The 25,099-nt window shown below is 39.9% G+C and overlaps 1 protein-coding gene across 3 annotated transcripts in view; it reads right to left on the bottom strand.

Moving 5' to 3' along the window:
• Positions 1-216: 216 nt before the first annotated feature.
• The window catches only part of prickle1 (prickle planar cell polarity protein 1), a 54,988-nt gene continuing 30,105 nt past the window's right edge, over positions 217-25,099 (bottom strand). For 2 of the 3 annotated variants that reach the window (NM_001016939.1, XM_031897950.1), the window contains 7 exon segments: positions 217-2,705; positions 3,497-4,360; positions 4,588-4,774; positions 5,116-5,319; positions 6,374-6,511; positions 7,183-7,296; positions 8,300-8,471. In NM_001016939.1, coding sequence (NP_001016939.1) covers positions 1,843-2,705; positions 3,497-4,360; positions 4,588-4,774; positions 5,116-5,319; positions 6,374-6,511; positions 7,183-7,296; positions 8,300-8,431 — 2,502 coding nt within the window. In that variant the 5' untranslated portion in view covers positions 8,432-8,471 and the 3' untranslated portion in view covers positions 217-1,842. 3 annotated transcript variants of the gene reach the window in all.

Here is a 25,099-nt window from a genome sequence, read left to right as displayed (position 1 = left end):
ATCCACAGAGCAGCTAGGAATGGCCATGTATAACTAGTTCAGTTGTCTCGTGTAAGGAAAGTTACATAAGGAAAATGTTTGGAAGTTGAAGGTGGCAGGATTTTTTTAGCATTAGGATGCTAGGAGTGAACGATAGGCCAGATATGTCATAATTATCACTTTCTACCACAAAGACAGGCGACCCAAAGGGAATAGAAGAGGCAAGAGACAAGCTGATTAAAAGCATGGTAAATTGGTTTTATTTTAATTCAGAGAACTGACTCAGTCTTTAAGAAATACTGGAACAATACAATGAGGCACCTAAACATGAGTTTAAAAGGAATACCTAGGACTATGGTTCATCCAATAAAATTAAGGTTTTCATTTTTCCTGTTCAACCTTAAAATTGTTATATTGAGCCATAAATTAACCTGGAAATATTCCCTGTGGGATTTAGTATTTACACCAATGCCTCTCCAGCATAGAACAAGCAATAACAAGGGAGCAGATCCCTGATAATCAAATACTGCAAAAATGTGACGGCGTATTGTAAAAACATAGGACATTAAAAAAAAAAAAACACAGGAAAGAGAAATCTTACACAGCGGAGAGGCCTTTTGTCAGTGATATCTTATAGATGCGTGATATAAAAATAACAGGTTCTGCATTTAACATATACAATATATACAATTATTATTTGCACAATTAAATTAGAGCTGGATTTATTAAAAGGCTACATTATAAATAACTTGCAGCAAAATATACTACATTTAGCTTGGTGTAAAGGTTTTCTAGGAAATGCAAAGATGATTAGGGTAGTGGCACAAGGCCAGGTTCCAAGTGTTCTGTTCCCGCAATGATTAGTGGGCGGGGAGGGGGGCAAAATGCTCCCTGTGTGCCATTGTCCTCTACGTTTACCATCAGCATGTGCATAGCAATAGGCCAAGCATGCCAGAGTCACACCCTTCCCACTGGAAGCTGCAACTTCATCTCCCCAGCATCCTACAGCAGGACATACATGGGCTAAAAGTGGAGAAACTCAACTGGTTTGCCCAAGGGCTGCAAAAGCAGACTGCGTGTAAATAAAGGCCAATTTCTGAGGGATCACCCAAATAGGCACCTTTCACAGCACCTGGGTGATTTAATACTTGTTCTGCCAATATAAATTCTTGACTCAGAATGAATGTTTTAGGCCACACTCACAAATGCCAAAAACGGACTAATTTGGCTGAAAACTGCAACTTACCAGGCAATTCCATTAAGGCTGCTGAGGGATGCTGGGAGAGTGAGTAGGCTGTGAGCTAGACAATTATACAGTAGGTGTTTAAGATATTTAAAAATGGATAACTGAAAAAAGAATGCATACTGAAATCAGTCCAATATACCAAGCAAATGAATACAAATCATGGGAAAACAAACCATAGTGATGTGTAAATTCAGACTTTGAATTATAAACACTAGAACAATATAAAAAAGAAAGGCAATTAAGGAATCTGTTCAAATAGTCATTTGAGTCAACAGTGGACAAAAATAGTGGAGTCTTCTGCACATTTCATGACGGTTAAAATTGAAAGCATATGCTAGCAAGCCTAATGTTAAACTACAGCATGGTGCCCTATGATCTAAAACATCAAACCTTCAAATGTAAACCTGGGACCCACTCCTTAATTCTGCGAAAACCATCAATGGTAACTGTTCAATGTAAACACCACTTGGATTGTTTGGCACATTGGCAACGCATTTCACAATGGGATAAATTACAAAGGGAAGAAACACTTTTGTTCTGTTTTGGGCTGATGATGTCAGTATGCAATTTTCACAGGACTTTAAAATGATTGGGAATGATCCGACAAACAAAAAGTCTTAGGAAATAATGCAGTTTTTGCCTTTGTGCCCCTTTTTCTTCTTGGATTTAGTGGTCCTTTGACTAAACTGAGAACTGGATAGTGCATTTGTTGGACTACACAAGTCATCGGAAAAATACTGATATCTCTGTGGCAGGGGCTTGGGAATAGGCTGGCCAAGAAAATAGCCCTCCTCTTCAGAATCAGAAGAGGATGAGGAACAGGTTGAGCACCAAGAATCTTCATCTTCACCATATAACCCAAGGAATTTATCCACAACTTGGCTGGGCAGTCCAAAATTAGAAGCAGCATTTGGGTATTGTCCAAAGAGGTCAGCATTTTGAATATACGCCTGGACCTCATGAGCAGATCTATTATGAAAAAGTTTCTCATAATCCTCTGCAGTGTAAAAACGAGGATTTCTTTCTCTCCCGGATGGCTTGCTTTCTGTAGCAAGATGAAGTGCATTTTCAGAACGAGATTTCCTGCTTTTCCGCCGCCGGTGATGATGAGGCCTTTGGCTTCGCTCTTCAAAGTTGTAAACTCTTCTCCGACTCCTTTCGCTCATGGGTGGCTGACGGATGTCTATGCTACCACAGTCTCCATTATCAATTACGTCATCTGAAAATTTGACCTGAGGCCGTGTCTGGGATTTGGACCTTCTGAGTGCAGACGTGTGCATCGGCTTCTCCTCTGGGGGTGGCTTTTCCTGGCAAATCTCAGAATTTAAACTTTTCAAAGACTCTGTGCTTCTGTTCAGCATGGATGAATTAAGAGTTCCCATATTGCTCATTTTCTCACAATCCCTGGTATTTAGGTCTTGAAAATTCTGGTAGGAAAATAGTGAAGGTCGTGGCTTGTTTTCTCTATCCACGGATGCTCCTAAAAAAAACAAGTGGCTGAAATTAGCAACATGAAAAGAGAAATAACAAATGCCTACAGTATGGCTACAGCTTAGTCAGTGGTTGTTTCTACTGCAGTGCTATGTCTTACTACTTCTGTACTAGAGGTTTGTGCCCTATGTTGCCTTTTGGGTTTAAGAAAGATGAGATTTTCACTGCACATGGGTTTTAATTTAAACTACCTTGCTTTATAAATGTAAACTCAGCTTACTGTTTGCCACCGCCAGGGCCTTGTGTGCCATTTTAATGGCACGAAAAAAAAAATAATCTTACGTGGGCATAAATGTAATGTACAATATTAGGTAGAACTGTTCTGGAAGATTCATTTGGTAGTTAAAGGAGACAGACTTCCTTGAGACAAAACAAACAAAAACAAAATAGCCACAACAATGAGCAGCTTGTTTGAGGCTCACCACAGGCTGGCAACAGCTACTATTAATGAAAATGAGGCAGGACACTGTGAAAGAACAAGGGCACATCTTAGTTTACCATAAAGATGTTTTCCCTGCCAATTCAAGCAACCAAACTGCATTGGTTCATTGTGCCTATTTGATCCTTGGATCATTCCAATGATCTACCAAGTATGAAATAGTTGATATCAATAGTCTGCACGTTCTCTCGTTCTCAATAGGTTTCAGCTCAGAAAAAAACCACAGGCATTCCTAAATGCAGTGAATCTCAGCCAATTTTATTCTGAATAAAATAGTGCCTATGTTTTTATAAAGAACAAGAATGCAAATGTAAGGGCAGTAGTAGAATGGAATACCCTACCTGTTATATTAGACAGTGCTAAAGAATCCATAGAGTCGCAGATGTTCTCATTCTGGGGTTTCAGATTATCCGACAAACATTCCAATGAACGTTTATACCATGGCATCTTCTCATGCATGTAACCTGAAGCTCCATGATCCATATCCAGTTCTTGTAGCTTTCGGCTGCTAGCAGGACCAGGATGGCTACCATATGCAGAATCTCCAAGTCCATCCTGTGACTGGGCCCAGTACATATCACTTTGATATTTTTTACTAGCTAAGCTTTGATTACGGCTGTTTCTCTGTAAATCATTTTTGCCTTTGATATTGTCGGACATCCAGTGCTCATTAGATCTATTATCTTCGGGTGCCTGCTGAAACAGACCCTTTTCTCCAAATTTCAGGAGCAACTGAGTCATATAATCATCATGTTCAGCCCATTCTTCGTGGTCCTCTGGAGTCTCCTGCTCATCTCTTGCTTTCCAGAAGTCATTATCAAATCCTGCGCCTTGCCTTGATATACTGAGATCATCCATCTTCCTAGACAGAGTATCGTCAGCATTGCCAGACATTCCTGGAAACTTATAATTTAAAGCAGGAGATAATAGCAGAGATTGTCTGCACTGATCAGCAGACCTGCTACTCTTGCCCATTCGTACACTTCTTCTAGATTCTCTTGATCTTGCAGACTGAAAGGCAGAGTCAGATGAGTCCGATGCATGCACATCCTCTCCCAAACTGCAAGCTTTGGAACAATAAATCCGCCCCTTTTTGGGTAAGAAAGGGCAACCCAGTAGTGAAACTTTACACTGGGCACAAGAAAAACAGGTCTCTGTAGCATGCCAGTGTTGCCCATCGTAGGTCATTTGTGCGTGATCCACTCCTGCAAAAGAAAAAAACAGTTAAGAATAAGTCATAGTATTCATTACATATTCATTCTCAGCAATGCCCTATTAAACATAAATATGCATAGTTACATTGAAAATGGAAAAGGTCAATCTCCTATTCAAGATATGAGTGCTGCGCCAACTACTGCAGAAATAATCATGAGGTCTTATAAATCCTAATGCACCGTTATCACCTAAAATGACATTAGAGAATACAATTTACCTATATGTTCTCCACAGGATTCACAGTACTCTGCATAGTGAGACTCAAAGCAACCACAGCAAAATGGCCGACCATCTTTCATGATGTATCTCTGTCCCCCAAGCACTGTTTCACACTCGTAGCAAGAGAAATGGTTCATGTGCCAATGGCGACCTTCAGCTTCAGTGCACTCATCTGCAAATATTATCTGCAATATGAGAGGAAAACAAACTTTATTAGCATGAAAGTAATGGACCAACTTGTATTCCAACTATGTGTTTAACAGTTCTGCCACACTCTGAAAGGGTTTTTTTGTGGGCACCAAAGCACAGAACATCAATGGGTAACATCAGAATAAACAGTGTTAATGAAAATAAAAGTTGTATCCCATGAACAGCCCATATATGGGGACAGTAAAAAAAACCAAAAAAAAAAAACCACAAAGGTACCAAAACAATAATTGGTACATAAAATACTACACTTAATATTGTAAAGTGCCCCTCAGCAAATCCAGATGGAAAGAACATGAACGTTTGGAATATATTTTACCTCGTCACAAGCCGAGCATCTTGGCTTAAGTAGTTCAGCATGGTGCCTTCCACAGTGTATTTTTCCATCTTGGTAGAAGTAGATGAGATCAACAAGTAGCTCATTACATGTGGAACAAACAAAGCATGATGGGTGCCAGCACACCCCCGGGCCAGCTCTTGAAACAAAAATTGCAATTTCACCTCCATTAATCTTCTCTCCGCACTAGAAAGTAAAAAGAAACAAAACCTTGAGCAAGTCTTACATTGCCATATATGGGATGATTGCTGCCATGTTTGTTACCATTCTTATTAAAGGAAAAGGCTGGTATAAAACACGCAGAGGAAGTCATACTTCCCTTAATAATTGAAGGGGAGAAACCAAACACTACATGAATATATTTAGGGGTGCCAGTAAATGTGACATTGTTATCATTGAGTGTAATGGAATTAGCCCCTCAATCCAGCTATAAAATTCTTTAGGCATTTACACGTGAGGGGAATGTATGCAAGAAGGGCATTCTAAGCTTACATTTGATTTTATATGTGAAGCACTAGGGGCTGCATTTATAACTATGTTTTGCTGCTTTAACATACATCTATGACAACATTAACCAACCTGGTTGCAGTTTCCCTATTGCCTAGGGGCCATTCTGCTGGCTGAAAATGTCCCAAATCACCCTGCAGCTTCAGTTGACTTGAATAGGAAACACTTTAATGTACATACTGCTTTTTTCAGCCCTATGATGTCAAGCACCTGAAATGGCCTCCAGCAAAAGGCAATTTCTGGCACTATTGAGCCTGCTGTAAAGCACTATGCAATGTAATAAAAACAGAATTTTCTACAGGTCTGAGCACCTACAGCAGCCAATCAACAGGTAGCATTCACTAGCAGCCTCTGTTTAAAAGCAAACATCTTATTGATTACGATTAGTCACTGCTCCTAGGCACATAGGGCCACTTGTTCCATATGGTGGTTACCCTCCACTATTCTCAGACCATATGACTATAATCATCTATATTATCATCTACAGCGATCCTGTAGTATTATAATCCCCCTACAAGAAGTCAGCAGAGATCACACATAGGGGCCGGTTCACTAAGGTACGAATCCGAATAACGAAATCCGATCATTTCTGATGATCGCAAATGTCATGAAAATTCTGTTAGTTTGAAATTTTCGTATTGAAATGATCGTTTGCGATAGTCACAAAATTTTTGTATCCGAACGATCGTAAGAACCGGAAAAACCCTGACATCTGACATCAAGCACCACCTACCTTTTCACACATAGCATGCATCACAGCCCGTGATAACATCTTAATATTTCCTCTGCCAAGGGCCTCCTTTTTGCGTTGTGCACTAAACATCTGCAATTCCTTCTTTTCTTCTTCACTCAATGACTGACAATATCGCACCTACAAGCAAAAGAGTTTTGGTGAAAAACGCAAAAAAACTTATCATAGGTAAAATGTAAGCTAGTTTATATGGGGCCAACCGACCCCTCCCAAACAACTTACTGTAACCAGCAACTATATATTCATTAGAGTAGAAATGGCATAGTATTATGATAACTGGAGGAAAAGTTTAGCACTTGCACAGGATTTAAGGGAACAAAAGCAAACCGTTATTTTAATGATAGCAACTGCTTTAAAGATGTTTGCAATTCTGCACAACTCCCACACATTAAAGGCAGGAATTTAAACAATCCCAGTAACTAGCAGGTAGCAGCAAACACAATAAAATGCTTTATATGGAAATTTTTTAAATGGCTTCACCACAAAAAAAACAGAGATGACAACAGACTAAAAATACCCAACAAGACTCAATAGCAAGCACAGAGAATATTTGGACTTTTTAACATTTTGCAAAGGTCACGTGAATTGCAGAAAATCCATTCCCTGGTGATGCCATTTTAAATGTAAGTGCAGAGATCGTATAAGGCTACCTTATAAGGTTATCGTTCAGCACCGCAGAATAGGTTGGGAGCTTTATAAACAGATAATAATACTGAGTTAAGAATGAAATATTTTTAAAGGACATATAAAACTTGCTGTAGTACCTTGTGCAAAGCCCAAGATGAACTTACCTCATTGTCATGTGGAGGGAGCTGGTACAAGAGCTGCTTGATCCTACACTTCTCACCAACACTATTTACATAGGGGACTTTCGCTTCAGGCAGGCAAGCGAAGTATAGCTGAACCTGAATATATGGGGAAAACGACAGCCTGTTAATTACAACTTGGTACTGGACAAGCGCTCACTGTAAATACTATCATGTGCTTTATGGCATGAAGTTTCCCATAACAGCAGAGGTTTACATTAAGAAGAAAAATCAAAAGGGAACATTGGTCTATAGCTGCTTTGTGCTGATTTAACAAACACCGCATGAGCCAAGTCAGAGCGAAATGGTCATGAGTTTACACCCAGCTGCTGAATTGCTCCTAAGGAATGCAACTTTCAGTGGCTATTATTGGGGTATCATAAATTATGCACATTTAATGCTGCCATTATGTCCACCTCCCCCAGAACTGGTCAACAAGCCATTGGACATTCCACCTACAATTACCTTTGCCAACATGTGAAACTAGCCAGGGAATGGCCCTATAAAGAAGTTGAATTTGCTTGGTGCATTTTACACTTGGGTGAGACAAAAGCTGCTTTGTAAACTCCTGCTGGTAGCTTCGCCCTAAGCTTCAACTTTCATTGCCTCCATCTGAGCCTTTTGCAGAGAACCCAGACTCAACTTCTTAGAAGAGGTCACACTGCAGCATGTTTTACCAGCTGCACTGTTCACTTCCGAGGGGGGCAAAAGCCATGCCAGCTGCTGTGCCACATACACCTTTATTTGCACAAAGTAGCCCTGCTGATTAAAGCCAAACATCTTACCAAATAAGTCTAGGGAAAATGACTGAGAGCAGTCTTCTTGGACTGGAAACAGTTTTATACCCAAAAGAAATCATACAAATAGATGAAACAGCCCCAACACTCCTAACAGCTAAAATAAGAGGGCTACGTGAGTGTGATTTATCATTTCTGGCACTCTAACAGTTGTTAAACTGCAAGTCTCAACACTTCTGCCCAGGATGGAAAACATAACAGCTGAAATTTATGACAACAGTCTACATTACCAATTTCCTCTCTGTTATGAGGCTCTACAGAAATAGGTTCCAGTGTTTCTTTATTTTTATTTTGGCTAATTATACCTGTTCAGGCCGAAGACCTGGAGGAACCCATGTGTATTCTTCCATGGCACAACCAGAGTCATCATCTGAAGTGGAACTTCGCTGGCACCCAAAAGTATGCTTGCTAATTTTCTGATCCATTTCCAAAGGCATGTATACAGTTGTTATGGGTCGTTCCAGCTCATCAATCGCTCTGCGGAAAAAGAAATGATGGCATTAAATGGGATGCTACATCCAGATCATCGGAGGATTCTGGAGTAGAGAACACACATTTGTTGACCAGTGCAATACACCAAAATACAAACTTGTTCTGCAGGTTTCTATTCTATTGCAGTTGCACTTCTTTCAATGTTAATAGATGCAGAACAAAACAACTTACAAATCATAGTATTGGGGAATAAAGGAGCTATTTGCATGCTATTACACACAATTTCTAGGTGAAGGCTGGAGTTTATTCTACGAGTTTGTGTGGGGTTGCTAGTTGCTGTCCATTTGTAAGCATGCAAATACCTGTGATTAGACAACACTTAATAAAACTAAGTTCTTGGCTTTCAAATGAAAAATGGCAGAGCCCAAGGTAGTTCTTTTATATCATCAACAGAACCCCATCATAAAGGCATACAAACAGCACATACACTGCTAAGCTTCTATATTATTAGATGTGTTCTTATTGTGTGTGTAATGGGAACCCTAGACTTTAAGCTCCACTGGGGCAGGGGCTGATGTGAAGTTGACTGAAGTTTTGACTGCATAATGTTTACAATTTATTTGAATCCCCTGGGAATTCCAAACTTCTTGGCTTTATATATATATATATATTAGTGGACCAGAGTCATGTTCATATTTAGAGAGCTAAAGAACATTTCCTTTTCTCAGGATCACCAATGCAATCATTTTAGGGTGCAAGTGGATTAAACGCAAAGCAAAATACAGTTTTTCCATGGTGAATGTGACCTTTTGGCCTTCTATAATAATAGCCAATCTGTTGGCTCTTCAACTGCTCAGTGTTAAACAAACTTCTCTTTAGCAGGTGCTCAACTACCCGCCTCAGCCATCTATCTACAAGGACTTTGTTCCCAACAGTCCAACAAGAAATAGCGTGCAGACAACAAAGTCTTATAGAAAGTGACATCCAAGGAGTTTCATTCTAATAAACAAAGTACTGTGTTCCATAAGACCTTAAAGGAACAGTAACACCAAAAAATAAAAGAGCTTTAAAGTAATAAATATATAATGCACTGTTGCCCTGCACTGGTAAAACTGGTGTGTTTGCTACAGTAAAACTACTATAATTTATATAATAAGCTGCTCTGTAGCCACGGGGGCAGCCATTCAAGCTGGAAAAAAAGAGAAAAGGCACAGGTTACATAGCAGATAACAGATAAGTTCTGTAGAATACAATGGTGTTATATCTGTTATCTGCTATGTGCCTGTGCCTTTTCTCCTTTGAATGGCTGCCTCCATGGCTACATAGCAGCTTATTTATATAAATTATAGTAGACTTTCTGAAGTAAACACACAACTTTTACCAGTGCAGGGCAGCAGCACATTATATTTTAGTTACTTTTATACACTTTCATTTTTTGGTGTTACTGTTCCTTTAAGGCCAACTAATTGCTGGTTAAATATTGCGCCATCTAGTCTTGGAACATAGTATGGGCTAGCTTCTCTTTCCATATGTCTGATTCTACCCAAGGGCGGAGCAAAGTAAATCATGGTGGCATGGGATAGGTGCCATAGTGCTGCTTTAGGCTACTAAAAAGAAACCATGTTTATTGGGAAAATGTAGCTCCTCTATTAAAAACTATACACTATTTTAGCTATTTTTTCGTCATTTCATTTTTGCCCCCTGACATTCAGTGCAAGGGCAAACAAATTAGATAATGCATCACACTACATTTCGCACTATTTAAGCCTATTCTTTGTGCAGCAGGAAAATTGCCATAGAAAGTAATGATAGCTACATAGCGCAATTAAACGTAGAAGCCAAATACTTTTGTTGAAATCAATTTAAAAGGGCATACTGAATACTCTACAAACAGGCAATTTACTTTTTCAGTTGCAGACCACCTCTGTCCTACAGATCCAGTTGGGCTGGCCAAATGAGAGTGGTCATTGTACACAAAACAGACATTTAAAACGGATTAAAAAAAAAAAAAAAAGCACTTTCTCCATCAAAAAATATAGAGTATGCTGAAATGTACCAAATGTAGTTTCATGCAGATCTTTCACTGGAGGCAGCCACTTGGCGGGAGTTAATGCTCCACTGTGAAACTTCAGGGAAGTCACAAAGAAGGTCTTATCCATGTGAAACCCGATGGTTTACCCAGGCTGAAACATTAGCATCCACATACACTAAGGACACTGTGATGCACATATAATAGTAGAGTTGTGCCCACAGCTGCTCCTTTGCAGGTCAGGGCTTGTGTTTTAACAGACTTTTTTTTAGCTTACCCTACACATTTTGGACCTAATAAGCATATGCAAAGTGAACAGACACCACGTTTAATGAGGAATTAATCGGAGAATCTAGTTATGTTTCTGTTCTGGGATAAAGGAAAGTTAGGTTAACCTGCGTCTCTTACCACAGAAACATGCCCACACAGAGTACATGCAGAAAAAGCTAAAAAGTATCACGTTAGAAAGGGTTCCATACATAGTGCATTGCAACTCTATAATGTTGGTGTGGTGACAAGGAACTGGTTATGGGATGCTCTCCATGAGCTCAGCACCTGAGTGATGCACAATCTGGAGGGGCAAAGGCAAGACAGGGATGATAAGTCTGGGGCAGCTGAGTTGTTGTAGATTGAAACACCCAGAACAATGGCTGGAAGGTGGAGATTGTAACATTGTCATGCGCAAACCAGTCTGCAAATACACATTTTAGTCATGTAAATGTTCCTCTCAGTGCAACTATAAACAGGTTAGAAATGTGTGCCATTAATACCACTTCCTGGCAAACGTCACAGCTGAAGAACTACCTTTAAAAGAGTAAAATTAGAGAAAAACGCAGCTTTACAAACAAGCCAAATTTACTACTTGATTATAATATAAACTTTTTTTTTTAAACAAGAAAAAAACAAAAAGTGGATAACAAAAGTGCTGTTCAATGTCACTTCCTTTCTAAAAACAGCGTTTTATTAAAATCAGAAGGTCTGCCTTCATTTTCCTAAGGTTTAGTTAGACATATGGCCGAAGGAAAGCCGAGTTAAAGCAAACCTCCCAGACCGCCGAATGTGTCATAGGAATGAATGCTTTTACAGTTGTAGGAGTTCTTCAAAGGAAGTGGCCAAAGTTGCGCTCATGTCAGGAGCAGTCAGCATGTTCAGCCCAATGGAGCAGCTGTGAAAACGTACCCTGCTGAAACAATCTATTTTCAGGGCAGGCTGCAGATGACTGGCTTTTAAATAAAATGTTGGTTTGAAACAGAAGTACTAGGATTTTGTTAATATACTGCCTGCACAATATTATGGGAACATTTTTTATCTTCTTATCTATGCGTCAAAATGAAAATGTCATTTTAAAGTTCTAGTTCTGCCTATTAGAGTCACGAGGACTATGGTGTTTTATATATGCCAACTCCATCCACTAAAAAACTTTTAGTAAGCTGGAAAAGTGACATGATGTAGCCACGATAAAATGGACATTAGAGTCCTTTATGTATTTGGGGCAGATATAAGATAAAGTGAAAACTAGAAATTGCAAGTTTCTGAGCCAATGGGCATGATAGGGAAGCCTTGGGCAAAACAAATACACATAAACAGCTATGTGCAAATGTACAGACTCTACAGAGTCTAATGACACTAGTATCATATCACAGTTGTACGGTGCCTAGTTTGACACATTTCTAACAATATAAGAAATCTGGGACAGAACAGCGTTTTCTCCTCCTGAAAGGTATATTTAAAAGTCTATGCTTTAGATGAAGATGACTTTATTGCAACATTTCCATTACACTGTGGCCCCCATTTTGAACAACAGCCCCTTTGTGATTCCTACTGAACCCAGGCGAAGCAAGCTTCCAGCAAAAACAAACACAGAAAGAGTCACACAATTGCAGATGGGAAAACAAAATTCCATTGCAGGCCAAAAGATACAACAAAATTACCTTCACAGGGAAAAGCCAGTTTAGGGAACCATGCCAAATTCCATGCAGTACCGCATATTTATCAGGAACTGTATGGAGAAAGGCTACTTGTTTCCTTTGTTTTGGCCTGTTGTTAAATATTGCACCAGTATTCAATCCTGTCCCAAATACAAATTCTCAAATAACCCAGACTCCAGGGCCCATAGGAAAAGAAGGAAAATGAGGGGTAATGTTACTTAGACCACCTGCGTATCAAACAAAGCTTCTGTACTACGGCCAGCTGACAACAAAAGTGCACATGCAACGTACCAAAGCCAAGTTTGTTCAATAAAGAGGATCAGATTTGAGGCCATCTTGTATGTCACACAGAACAGACACTCACTGTAAGCAGCTCAGGCAGCCCTCACCCTCTTGGCTTACAGCTGAGGCTCAGCCATCAACATCCAATTAACCTCACTTACAGAAAGCCCAAGATTAAGTGCCTGCAGGGAATTGATTGCAGAAGGCCACAGGCAGAAAACAAGATTCACAAGGGGGCAGTGCCAGGACAAAAAGTACAATTTGTTTAAGAATATCACTATTTTTCTTTCAGCAATTAACAGAAAAGGCTCCACAGCAACTCCATATATCTGTACCTTGATTCTGATATGCAATAAAAAGCAGCAATGCAAACACCAGCAATACTGTCTTAAGAAAAAAAAATACAAAAAAGTATTTCCCAAAGTGCAACTGATTCCAAATATTCAATACAAAAGGCAAAGCCCTTACCTTGGTGAGGAGACAGACTTCCAAGGAGAGTTGTATGTACCACAGTACCAGGGTGCGGATATCCTGGGCAGCATTCATTCACTAAATAGCTGGAGACTTTCCTGGATGTTCCTCTCTACCAGAAGCTCACTTTGTTTGTTTCCATCCTGCTTTCTAAATGAACTCTGCTAACTACAGCCCTACCTGTATTTAAAAAGGCCCAGCCCCTCTACTTAGTCATTGTCACAAGCCCCGCCCCCCATTCAGCCTTTGCTTACAAAGGATTCCAGCAACAGTGAACTCAGATGTCCACCAGCACTGGCAACTTCCTCAGCCTCAAGCCCATACATAGGAACTCTGTCCAGGCCAGTGCGTGTCAAAAGCAATGGGAAGCCCTCCATTAATTGCTCTTCACAACACCCCAGGAGGCTCTCTACATAAACAGCCATGCATGGGAGCAAAGCATTCCAGATGGACAATATAGAAACAAACTCCAAGCCAACAGAGGGGGAGAGAGATAAAGCACTGCTTACCAAGCCAGGCATTCTATGTACTGTTTACTAATTACAGACAATAATGGAGGAGCCACTTTCTTTGTGGCAAACAAAATTAATTATTGATAATATTATTGTTATATCTAAACACCTTAAAAACCTAATACAATGTAAACACATCTCTAAAAGAAAAAAAATCCTTCCCTAAAAACAAGCCCTACTCAAACTCACTTTCAGTACTTTGATCAGCACTAAGCCTACCCCAGGCTACAGATTTAAGGTGCTGATCTAAGCCGTGCTAATACTTGAAACACTGTCCTTGTGTCCCACCAGTCACACCGAGTACAAGGGCTGAGAATGCACCTCACAGACAATGGCACATCCTTTAGCAAAGTGTCACTGCATGGTTCTCAACTGGTCTGACCAGACAGTACGTCACACAACATACACACACATAACAAAGATGTCAGTAGGTAGAAGTGAATTCTTTTGTTAGAAAATGTTAAATTACCAGCAGTACAAAAGAGCTTATTAGCATAAAAAGTGAAAACCCCACTTTAATGGGCAGAATCAGAAAAACTTTTCCACTGATGCAATAATACCAATAAAACAATGACTCTATAGCAGAGGGTCACACCAATTGATGAGACCCAAAGGGAATATTTCTATGAGGCGGACAATTAAGCGTTTATCAGAAGAGGAACTCTATGTATGGGTCTGAAGGCAAAACAAAATGCCCAGAGCCACTAAAAGGAATGCAAATGGATCACTAAGTGGTTGTGCTAGAAGGAAACTACTGAGTCCATAGAGCATTGTATCTGCATTTATTACATTATTACAGTGCTTGCGCAGCCAGCTCCACCTGGTTTTGTACCAATATAGCCTGCACTGAGCTTCACCAGTAGGTGCACCTGGTAGGCTGCTGGCACAATGCCATGTCTGATACTCCACACGTGGACCCCTGTAGAGCAGCTATTAGCAACAGCCTTGTGCAGCTGTATTCTACTCCCATCGGACAAACTAATTTCTCTGCAGCCTCTGGGCTTCTCTTTAATAGGAAATTGTCTCAGACCCTGTCATCAGAAGCCAGAGTCAGACAATCTGCACTGGGGCACAGGTGAATCAATAAGAAGGGAGCAACCTGGGTTACGACTTGCTGCACCTGTGTTAAGAAGACAAAGGGAGGGGGGGCTGAGAAAGAGCTGAAAATGTCTGCCCTGTGGTGGACATAACAGGCAGCTCTTTACCATTCATAGCCAACAAGACCCGCAGTCCCACTCTGCCAAAATCAGCTTTTAGAGCCGAGGGCAGCAGACCTGCGTTGTAGAATATAAATAGCATCATGTGTAGAATACTCCTTTATTCATGCCAGAAAATGTGATCAATATGAGTGTTTTGTTAAGAATCAATTGTTCCAATAGGCAGGAGGAGCCAGCTGGCTAATTGTCCTACAATGAGAATGTCTGATTAATAGAGGCAATTTTTGGGGGTGACTGGTACAATCTCAGCTTTGTCTGAAAGGCTTTGTTATTATCAAGGGGGAACACTTGGACAGAAAAGGTGTGAGGCAAAACTGGGCTTCTCAACAACTGCCTTATGTGTTTACAGCAGCCAATGGCATCCTAAAGCTGTTCCACTGCAATAACCAGGAGTCGCAATTTAATGGAACCAAGGGCAAGGAAAACAAAAGCAGCAGTGATTACTTGAAAACAAGTTCATTTGGAATTAGTCCAGCTTGTACAAAATGTCAGTTTCTCAGGTTAACCGCAAGTTGGAGAGGTGTCAATTTCACATGAGGGAAGTTTTCATAACTATATAAAAGATTTGTATCAATGTATAATGGGCACTACAGCATTTAACAATCAGATATTAAGTCATTTTATACAATATTATACATTACACAATATCCAGTTTTAATAAACTGATGTGGCCCTTAAAGCTATTTGTTGAGTGCAGCTCTGAATGCAAAAGTGTGTAGGCATCTCATGAAGACCACAATTTGCACTTACCGTATGTAGTTAAATTCAAATATTCAGAGAATGGATGTTGTGCAACTTTTAATAGCACATGATTAAGAGAATAAGAGAATCAGCACATTTTAGGGCCTCTGTGGTTTCCTACACTTCAGTACATGATAGTCACAATGGAAATGGGGGATTTGTGTTCTCTCCTACACACACACACACACTTGTATGCTAAAATGATATCCTGTATATTTATTTTTCTGCCTACAAAGGGCAGTGACTGACTGCTGTTCTTTCAGCACTGAAAGCATCTGCTGGTCCTGCTTTACCACCATTTATTTGTAGAATGCATTTATACAGCTGCATACTGTAAAGCCATAAGAGGTGGATTTCAGCTGACAGTTCTCAGACAGCACAAACTTGCCCACTGCCACCTACCACTGACTGCAATGGCAGTTGTGCCTGAAAGCACCTGCTCTGCACGTGTAATGCCCGTGCTGGCACACTTTCAGATATCTCTCATTAAACTCAATGAGAGTCAGCAGGGTGCAATATCTGATGCCTTTGCACTGGCTGAAATTTGCCCAGTGTGTGCTCAAATTGATTAAATCAAAAACTTTAAAGGGGGGGGGTTATCACGAATAAACAAAGTCCTTCTGCATTAAAGTATTGTTATAGAGCTAACATATTTAGCAGAACTACAGTCCATAGAAATATGAAGGAATAAGTTAAGCCCACGTCTCCTGCAATTAATAGAATTAGAGGGTGTATAACTAAGTGATGGTAATTAAAGGGCACTCCTGCACTCAAACACGTTGTCCCTTGGTAAATCTAGAGTATAACCTGTAGTTTTGGGATTAGGCAAACTATAAACATGTACTGTTACTACTCCCACTTTAGCACATGGGTTTTATATGGGCTCTGGCCCGCTGACATGAACTTATAGACAGAAGGAGTAATGTTTTTCCCTGCATTTGCAAGATTTAAAGAAAAGCTGCACACAGCAGAAAGAGTTGGTTACAAAATAAAATCAAATGCAGATGAATAAGCTAGTCATGGAACCAGGAAAGATCATCACTTAAAAGGATACATACTTTCAGTATGTATGGTATAGAATGGCCAATTCCAAGCAACTTTTCAATTGGTCTTCTTTATTTAATTGTTATAGTTTTTGAATTATTTGCTTTCTTATTTCAACTCTTTGCTGTTTTTAAATGGGGGTCACTCACCCAACAAACTCCCTTTCCTCTCCCCACATAACCTGTGCTTTTTTGACCCACAGCTTTAGAGATGTTAGTGGCATCAGATCTAAACTACACAGCACAGCACTATTGGACAATTTGGCCTAAAACTCTTTTTATTATATGATCCCAAACCATTGCAGCCAGTCCATCTGGAGAGAAAATTTGGCCTACCTGTGCCCCCCATTGGTATGTGTGGGAGGTCGGTGGGTGACCTGCAAGCAGCAGGAGCTAGCATTCCTCCTCAACAGCTTTGAAATCTGTTTGGCTTACTTGGCTAAAACAGCAAATCAGTGCAATTCTGCCATCCATGTGTCCTGCCATGTTGGCCTTAATCTGCCTGTGCGTCATCACCTTTGTGCATATGAGATAAAAGGACTTATTTGCTTGAACATGTCAGAAAACAGGGAGCACAGGAGCAGAGTTGAACACATATTGAGGCAGGTAATTTAACTTTGAATTTGGCAGTATGGGAGAGGACCTGCTAACAGACTCTAGCAGTTGTTATACTGTATACTATATAGTACCATACATCAAAGGCCTCTAAAATGTATTGCATTGTTATATATGTCCTATATCTATCTATCTATCTATCTATCTATCTATCTATCTATCAGAAAAGGGTTTGAGTAATACTTTTGGAAGGAGACTGGTTCTACATCTACAGCATATATGTGGTAAATGTACACAAAGCCCTCTGTCCAAACAAGTAAAACAAGGTCGCCTAACAATGCGTCACACCTGGTGGTATACGCACAGCTAACACAAGCAGTTTTACCTGGGCTGCCCTCGCATTCACAGGAAAAACCATTCCCAAAGCTGCATAATAAACACTACACAACTGGAATTTATTTGGTCAGTGACCTCTTCCAAACACAATACAATGTATCACCTATTAGTACAGAAACCATGCTACAGTTAATTCAGATACAGGTGATGATAGGCTTTCTGGGGATGCTTTATTCTGCATGGGTCAGAAGTTTGATACAACAATGCAGGAGTTCTTTTACAACATGTACGGCACAAGTTAAAGGAGAACTAAAATCAAACATGAGTTTGTATTTACTGCCTGTGTTTGAGTTTCCTTCAAATGCAGGCAGGTCAATTGGACAAAACAGAGCAATTTAGGGCTGTGACAGACGGGGAGATTAGTTGCCGCGCAACAAATCTACCTTGTCGCAGGCTACTAATCTCCCCGAAATGCCATCCCACTGGCTAGAATGTAAATCGCTGGTGGTATGGCATACGCGGCCCCCAAATCGCCAAATTTTCCTCTTTCGGCAAATCGCTGTGCCGTGTATGCCATTTATATTCTAGCCAGTGGGATGGAATATCGGGGAGATTAGTCACCCGAGACTGTCCGTCTGTCACAGCCCTTAGACATGCTCCACATACTTATAGCGCTTATTAGAAGCATAAATAGGGGACCCCAGCAAAAAGCCCAATGTAGGTCAGCATGTAAAAAACACCAGTAAGTGGATTTACCCCACTTATTACACAGTGTTCATGGGACATGAAATTAGCAACGTTTTGGGGATAATGTCTGATGAGGGGACGCCCATGCTATGCCCAATACATTGCAGTTATTTGGACCTGCAAATCTTTGCATAATAAATAAGGTGAATCCCCTTTGAAGAGAGATGAGTGTATTGTGAATTTCCTTCATCCACGTGACATGGACCATCTAATAGAGACCTTAGATTGTAAGATCCACTGGGAAAGGGATTGACGTGAATGATGTATAATCTCTGTAAGGTGCTTACCCACAGTGCAGCATTTCCCAGAATTCAAACGTAAATTAGGGTGGCTGCTAAGCAGTGCAAGCAACAACTTGTGTATACGGATCTGCATTGGTAAATCGTATGTACATTGGCCTTCTGTTGCTGGAGCCAATGTGGGTACCAGCAAAATTGCCCTCAGCGTACAACTCAAAAGGTACGAGTCAATTAGTGAAGTAGTTTAGTACTGAATCCTTAGAAAAGGCATGTTTCCATTCCAGGGCTGCCAGAGGTTTTATAGACAAGTGTGTAGAGAAACAAGTACTTTCTGAGGAGTGTTTTAATGGGCACAGTTGTGAACCGTGTCCTTGTATTAGTAAATGGCCATACTTGTATACAAAATACACATATAAGTGACACATTTACATACATTGATTTCCAATGGAAGGAGATGGTTTTTGAAACCTGACAAACATTAACAACAAATGATCTAACTGTCCTTGGGATTCCACCTTAAAAGTACACTTTATAGCCTTTATTTCTCCTTTAATTACTTACGTCATCCTAGCCGGGCTATTATAAGTGGTTTTACACAGGCCATATGCCATTTCAGGACAGAGAATAAGTAGGGTGACATTTGTATTACCTCTCCTCTCAGTGTGATGGGTAATGAGGAACACTGATGGGATTCAGGAACTGAAACCAACCTGAATCAGCTTTAAAGAAGTCCCTCACCCCTGCATTCCAAAGAAACTCCCAGCAGGACACCGCTCCTCTCTGAACAAGTGGAATGTCTAAGGGCTGGAAATGCTGTACACTTAGCAGGGAGTCGAAATGAAAAGAAAATATATTAGCTGAGCCCTCCTATTATAACACAATGCAGCATGTTAGGGTAACAGTATTCTGGCAGCTGCCTTCCAATTTTTACTCATTTTAAGTCAGACATAAAAAAAGAAAGAATGCCATATAACATCTAAAATAATAAAAACCATCAAAGAAAGAGTAGCTGCTGCCACACACAGTGGTTCCAAGGCCCTGTTATTTGGCTGGAACAGAGCTTGATTATGCTGCACAAGTATGTTCTGCCTTGATGTGGACAGACTGACATTTAACCACAGTCCAGGCAATAGTTGAGTCATTAGAATAAATACTAAAGTCATGCAGCACCTGAAAAAGGTGGCAGAAAGGCAGAGAATTAAAGGACAAAAACCTGGAATCCAAGAGGCAACAAGCGCTCAAGCACATACTAATCTGTGAAATCCAATCACAGGGATGCGCAGAGGAAAACACACGAGGCCAGTTCCCTATGGGCTCTCCCAGCAGGGGACCCCAGAAACAAGATATTTACTGCAAGGGCGGGGAAGCTGTTTTGATCCTTCTGAAACTCACAATACAATCCTTGTTCAGGGTCAGGGCAAACTAATGTTTTACTCCATTGTACACACCATGTAACCAAAGGGAACTCTAAAGCACTCTCGAAGGCACCGTCTTTGTCCTGTGCCAAGCTGCTTTTATTAAAAAAAAAAAAAAAGACTATTTCTAAGTGATAGTAAAAGACCCTATATTTAAGATATGAAACATGGCCTTTGGACAATATTCTAGAAAACAAATTTCTTTCAGAGAAAAAAAAATAGATTACAACAAAAGTCCAAAAATGGAAACTTTACCCAAAGGATCAGACACCCTGGGAATCTTTGGATGTATAACTACAAATCCCATGGTCAGCCGACATGGTTCAGCTGTTGGTAGGATTCTGGGAGTTGTATTCAAGCAGCAGGTTGTGGTTTGATCACAGAACTGGTTGGGAGACTTGCTATTTTCTACATTTGAAAATATCACACCTCATCATTATGCTGACAGCTACACATGGGATATACTGTACATACTAGATTTGGACTTTTACAAACTGTTTATACCTGTGTCTTATTCAAAAACACATTCTACGGAAGCTTGTACAACCACCATTAACATGACAAAAACTTTGAGTAAGGGGAGCACGGCCATCTGATACCACCAGACAAGGAGAACTAATGTCACTGCACTAGCTTAGTAAAACTAAACAACTTCTTTTGTCCTTTGCTTTCCTCTTATGTAAATCAGGAATATGAATATTCTTGTTCTATGCCATCCCTAGCTTCTATAAAAGGTATTTAAGGCCTATTGTACATGGGGGCTTTAACCACTGTAACTTTGCAACCATTTCAACTGAAAGCAAAGACAACAACAATTGTCAAGACAGAACCCCATAAAATGCCCTGTGTGCCATCAACCTATACACATTTCAGAAAATAAACAAAGTTAATTTAAACATGTTTTAGGGACAAGATTAACATGATTAAAGAATGTGCTTGTCTTTGCAGTAGGAAGTACAGAGCACGATTTTAATGACAGTTTTAGCCAATATTTTAAACAGGAATTTCTTTGTAGCCTTGGGTTATACAGAATGTTTTATACATGTTTCAATTAGGTTTCAACCCATACAAATGTGTTACAGGAAAAATACATGTCTGGAATGCAGTGCAGCTGCTTTCATCTCCCACACACCCTACAATGTCATTATGGAGACAGTCCCTTATATCCTTCTATCTGTCACCTTGCTAAACATTTGGCAGCTTTTGCATATCGGTTGCTGTTCTAACATGTTCCTATCCAAATCAGTAACCTGTATTAGAACATTATTGTTTGTTAATCTGATACTTTGCTGACACTATTTGCACTACCCACTGTATGAAGTTAAGGAAGGTGTTGCCCACCCACCAGGGGATATACACTTAAAGCTTGTCACATGAACCGATGATTGGCTAACTTTTTGACTATTGAACTGAAAACATTTGTTACATCAGACTGGAATTCAGGTTTTAACAGACTCTCCTTATTGAGTTGGCTGCTGAAACACTATTTGGCACTCCATGTGTATAGCAAGAATAAGCAACAGATACAGTCATTAGATAACTGGTTTATTAGGGCAACATAATAATTCTTACTAAGGTTGAGCCACCCAGCATCCACTATAATTAGTAATTGTAAGACACAGGGCCCATGTGGACTGGTGAATCTACATTTTATATGACAAGAAATGCATGCACCACTGTATATGGCTCAGACTATAAGGGGATCAATTGTGTTGTTTTAAAAAAAAAAAAAAAATCCAGAGGCACTGATGGTTGATGAGCACCTACAGGCTGAGGTAATAGGAGGTAAAACTGTTCAAGAAACTTGGTGACCAGATAAGTGTAAAATACACAGTTCTTCCATGCAAAGTTTGGCTTCCCAGTGTGACTGACGGGTATTTAGTAGCATTCACCCAACTGCTTGGCAAACTGCTAAATGTGGATAATCCCAAACCTACAATTCCTAGAGTTTTAAGAGGATGGGATTAACCCCATGGACCCCCCCAATGCACAAACTGCAGATTTGGGGTTATGTTTAGGATTTCAAAGTGCTACTGCAGTGGGTGAATCTTCATTTGCATTTTAGCTAGCTTCCACATTTCCTTCCTTCCTTCCTTGGAAGTGTCACCTCCATACAAAAGATCCATCAAGATAGATGCATTGTATGGGCACAGCAGTAAGGGTGACAAAAGCAGAAATCTGTGAATCCAATACAATAAACTGTCGCGTTGCTCTGCTCTGGAATTTCTATCCTATCTGTGGAAAAGGTGATTAGGACTGAAAACAGGTGAATGTGCCGCTGATTTGCCAGTGTTTATCAGCTCGTTTTTACAATTGCAAACACTGGTGTCAGCTTTGGCGCGGCATAACAATGGCAGAGCCAGCAGACAGGCAGATACACACACAGCACAAGCTCCTACATTTGCATTTCTTCCTTTACACCTCTCAGTCATGTCACAACTTGTACTCTCCTCCATTAAACCACCATGAGCACTACTAAGCCAATAAAAGCATGCTACATATTAGTTAACCCTAAAACTATATATTGTGAAGAGCAATAATAGCAGCTTACCAGGAGAATTGCTGCAACGGGATGATTGTAAGCTTTTGGGTAAATCGATCTCTGCAGTATTGTAATCCCACGCACACACACACGCTGTGTACCAACAGCTTATAAATGATGCCATTAGCACCATGTCAACACTAAGCCACCATCAGAATTCCACAGAGCCCTGAGGCGCTGTGCATATAGAAAATATGGGGTAGTTATAGCATGCTGAACAGTACCAAATTAACCTTTAGAGCCCCATTAGACTGTAGTCTGCTGATGGCTTCCCTGCCTTTAGTACATACAAAGTACAGCCGAGGCAGAGATACTTGCTCCTCCATGTAAGAGCTTTCTAAAGTTGCTCACAAGACTAATGGTTTCTATAGACCCAGGCCACACAAACTCTTCTGTTGCACATAGGGAGCTGTGACAAAAATGCTTTAGACTAAGTTCCATTTGTTGTCTGGCCACATTAACTAGGTGGCAAGATGCCATAGTAGAAATATAATTGAAGCAGGCTTGGGTTTTTACAAAGGTATACTTCTTTGCTTCTGCAATTAAAATCCTATTTTAAGAAAAGTCATTCACTGCATGTTATTCCGAATTACATTTCTGCTGAATTAACTAGGTCTCAGGGGAACCAGGAATGAAAGGACGAAGGGGGATATTTTTCTGTCAGCATTAGGAAAAAAGTAACCAAAATACAAATCTACAGTAGCAATAGTAAAAACATAGGTGAAAAGATTTTGATCTTTTTTCTTAAACAAATGGGAAGATGAATGCACAGGAAAAAGGAGAAATTGTGTTTGGTAAGCAAAAGACAAATTCTAAGACTGTATAAGCCAGTTCCAAAAGTAGCAACCCTGGCTCATAACATTTAGCTTGTTTTACATTGGTTTATATCTCGTAGGGAGATTCATTGCTGAGCCATTAGGCACACACGGACAGAGCAGAGCCTTTTAACTAAATATTTAGCAAAGAGAATGTATACTTTGCATAGGGTTTCACTTCCATTTATTTTACTTTAGACAATGTAGCCTTAGTGCTGGGCACAGAGCATTCCTTTAATATAAGTTTCATTAACTGTCACACTGCTTGCATCTGCTGACAAAAACACCATTTTGTGACTGGGGCGGGTGTGGTTAACACAGGGCACAAAAAGTGGCTTCTTCCAAGACATGCAGTATGTTAGCTCCCACTTATCTGCACAAAAGTTCAAAATTCATTTAGGGCAACGGCACATTAGTCGTTGTGACGTTTAAACGATGTAGTGGAGACTAATCACAGCAATTTAGCCGCCATAGATTAATATACAAGTTGCCATGAGTGGTTTGTGGTGTGCCGATTACTCTATGCAACTTTTTAAAAAGTTGTGGCAACTAATTGCCCTGTGTGTACTTGAATACAGCAAAACCGCCTCCCATACTGGAAAATGGATATTAAGCAAGGTACATATCTGGGCCTCAACCAATATATGGGTCGCACTGCTGATTCTACCAATTAATTTAGTTTTCCTGAGAAAATGGTTACAAAAAACTACCATAGAGCAATAGTAGAGCTTTAGTTCTCTCACATTTACCACTGCACTTGTGCAAAAAGGGTAGGTATTTCTAAATATGAACATATGAGCAGGTGTATGGATGATACTGAATAATGTGCAGGGTACTACACATTTCACAGCAGCCTAAAGCTGCTAGAAGACATCTGAAACATGTAGTTCAGTCACCTTTGGAGGACTTTAGCATAGGACAAGTGTCAGTACAGGCACACAGGGGCTTCTGAATCCCTATACCAGGGCTGTACAGAGCAAAGCTTTAACATTCAGATGGAAACATTTACCAAAATTGCACCCAACTAAACATCTAGTAAAAGTTAACAGTTTTGACTCTTCAAAAGGTGGGTCCTTTACCTCCACTTTTATTTGTAATTAAATGTTCCACAGGAAATATTTACTGCTACCTTAATTAGCCAATAAAAATGCTACCCCTTTGGAACATTTCATAGTTTTTATAGAGAACGTTAAAGGCAAAATTGCAACAGGGTGCTCATTAAGTAGGTAATTCAATATAGTCTGAAGCAGCTGATTGCACAAAGATTAAAATAAACCACTCAGCTGATTCCAACTAATCTTCAGTATGTCCCTTTAAATTATACTGCAAAGCTGAATGGGGTCAGCACAAGTAGTGATGCTTGGTTCAGGCATAAAACAAATAGCAGTTTTTCCATTATGCTGGTTTTTCTTATGGTATGAAAACTGTGGTCCTGCCTTGTCAGTGATATTATGAAAGTAAAAAAGGATTGTGTCCTATTACAATATTGTTTATCTACAATATATAGCTAGCAAATAGTATATTTGTACTTCAGTAACTAGAGAAGGAACATTATTCACCTTTGTCTACTTCTCAAAGAAAGCCTCATCTAACTTACCCAAAGTTATTACAGGTATGGGATCAGTTATTCAGAACCATTTATCCAGAAAGCTCTGCATTACGCAAAGGCTATCTCCCATAGACTCCATTTTTTATTTTTTATTTATTTTTTTTACTTTTTTATTGAGAATGGTAATTGCATAACAATATCATCACCATTGTGTGGTATTACATTTAGTACATCAATAAATTGTCCATTTGT

Source organism: Xenopus tropicalis, chromosome 3 (genome assembly GCF_000004195.4).
Source record: "Xenopus tropicalis strain Nigerian chromosome 3, UCB_Xtro_10.0, whole genome shotgun sequence".
In the NCBI taxonomy this organism is placed as follows: Eukaryota; Metazoa; Chordata; class Amphibia; order Anura; family Pipidae; genus Xenopus; species Xenopus tropicalis.
Note: the sequence above shows the minus strand (reverse complement) of the source record. Positions and strands in the feature narration are given on the sequence as shown.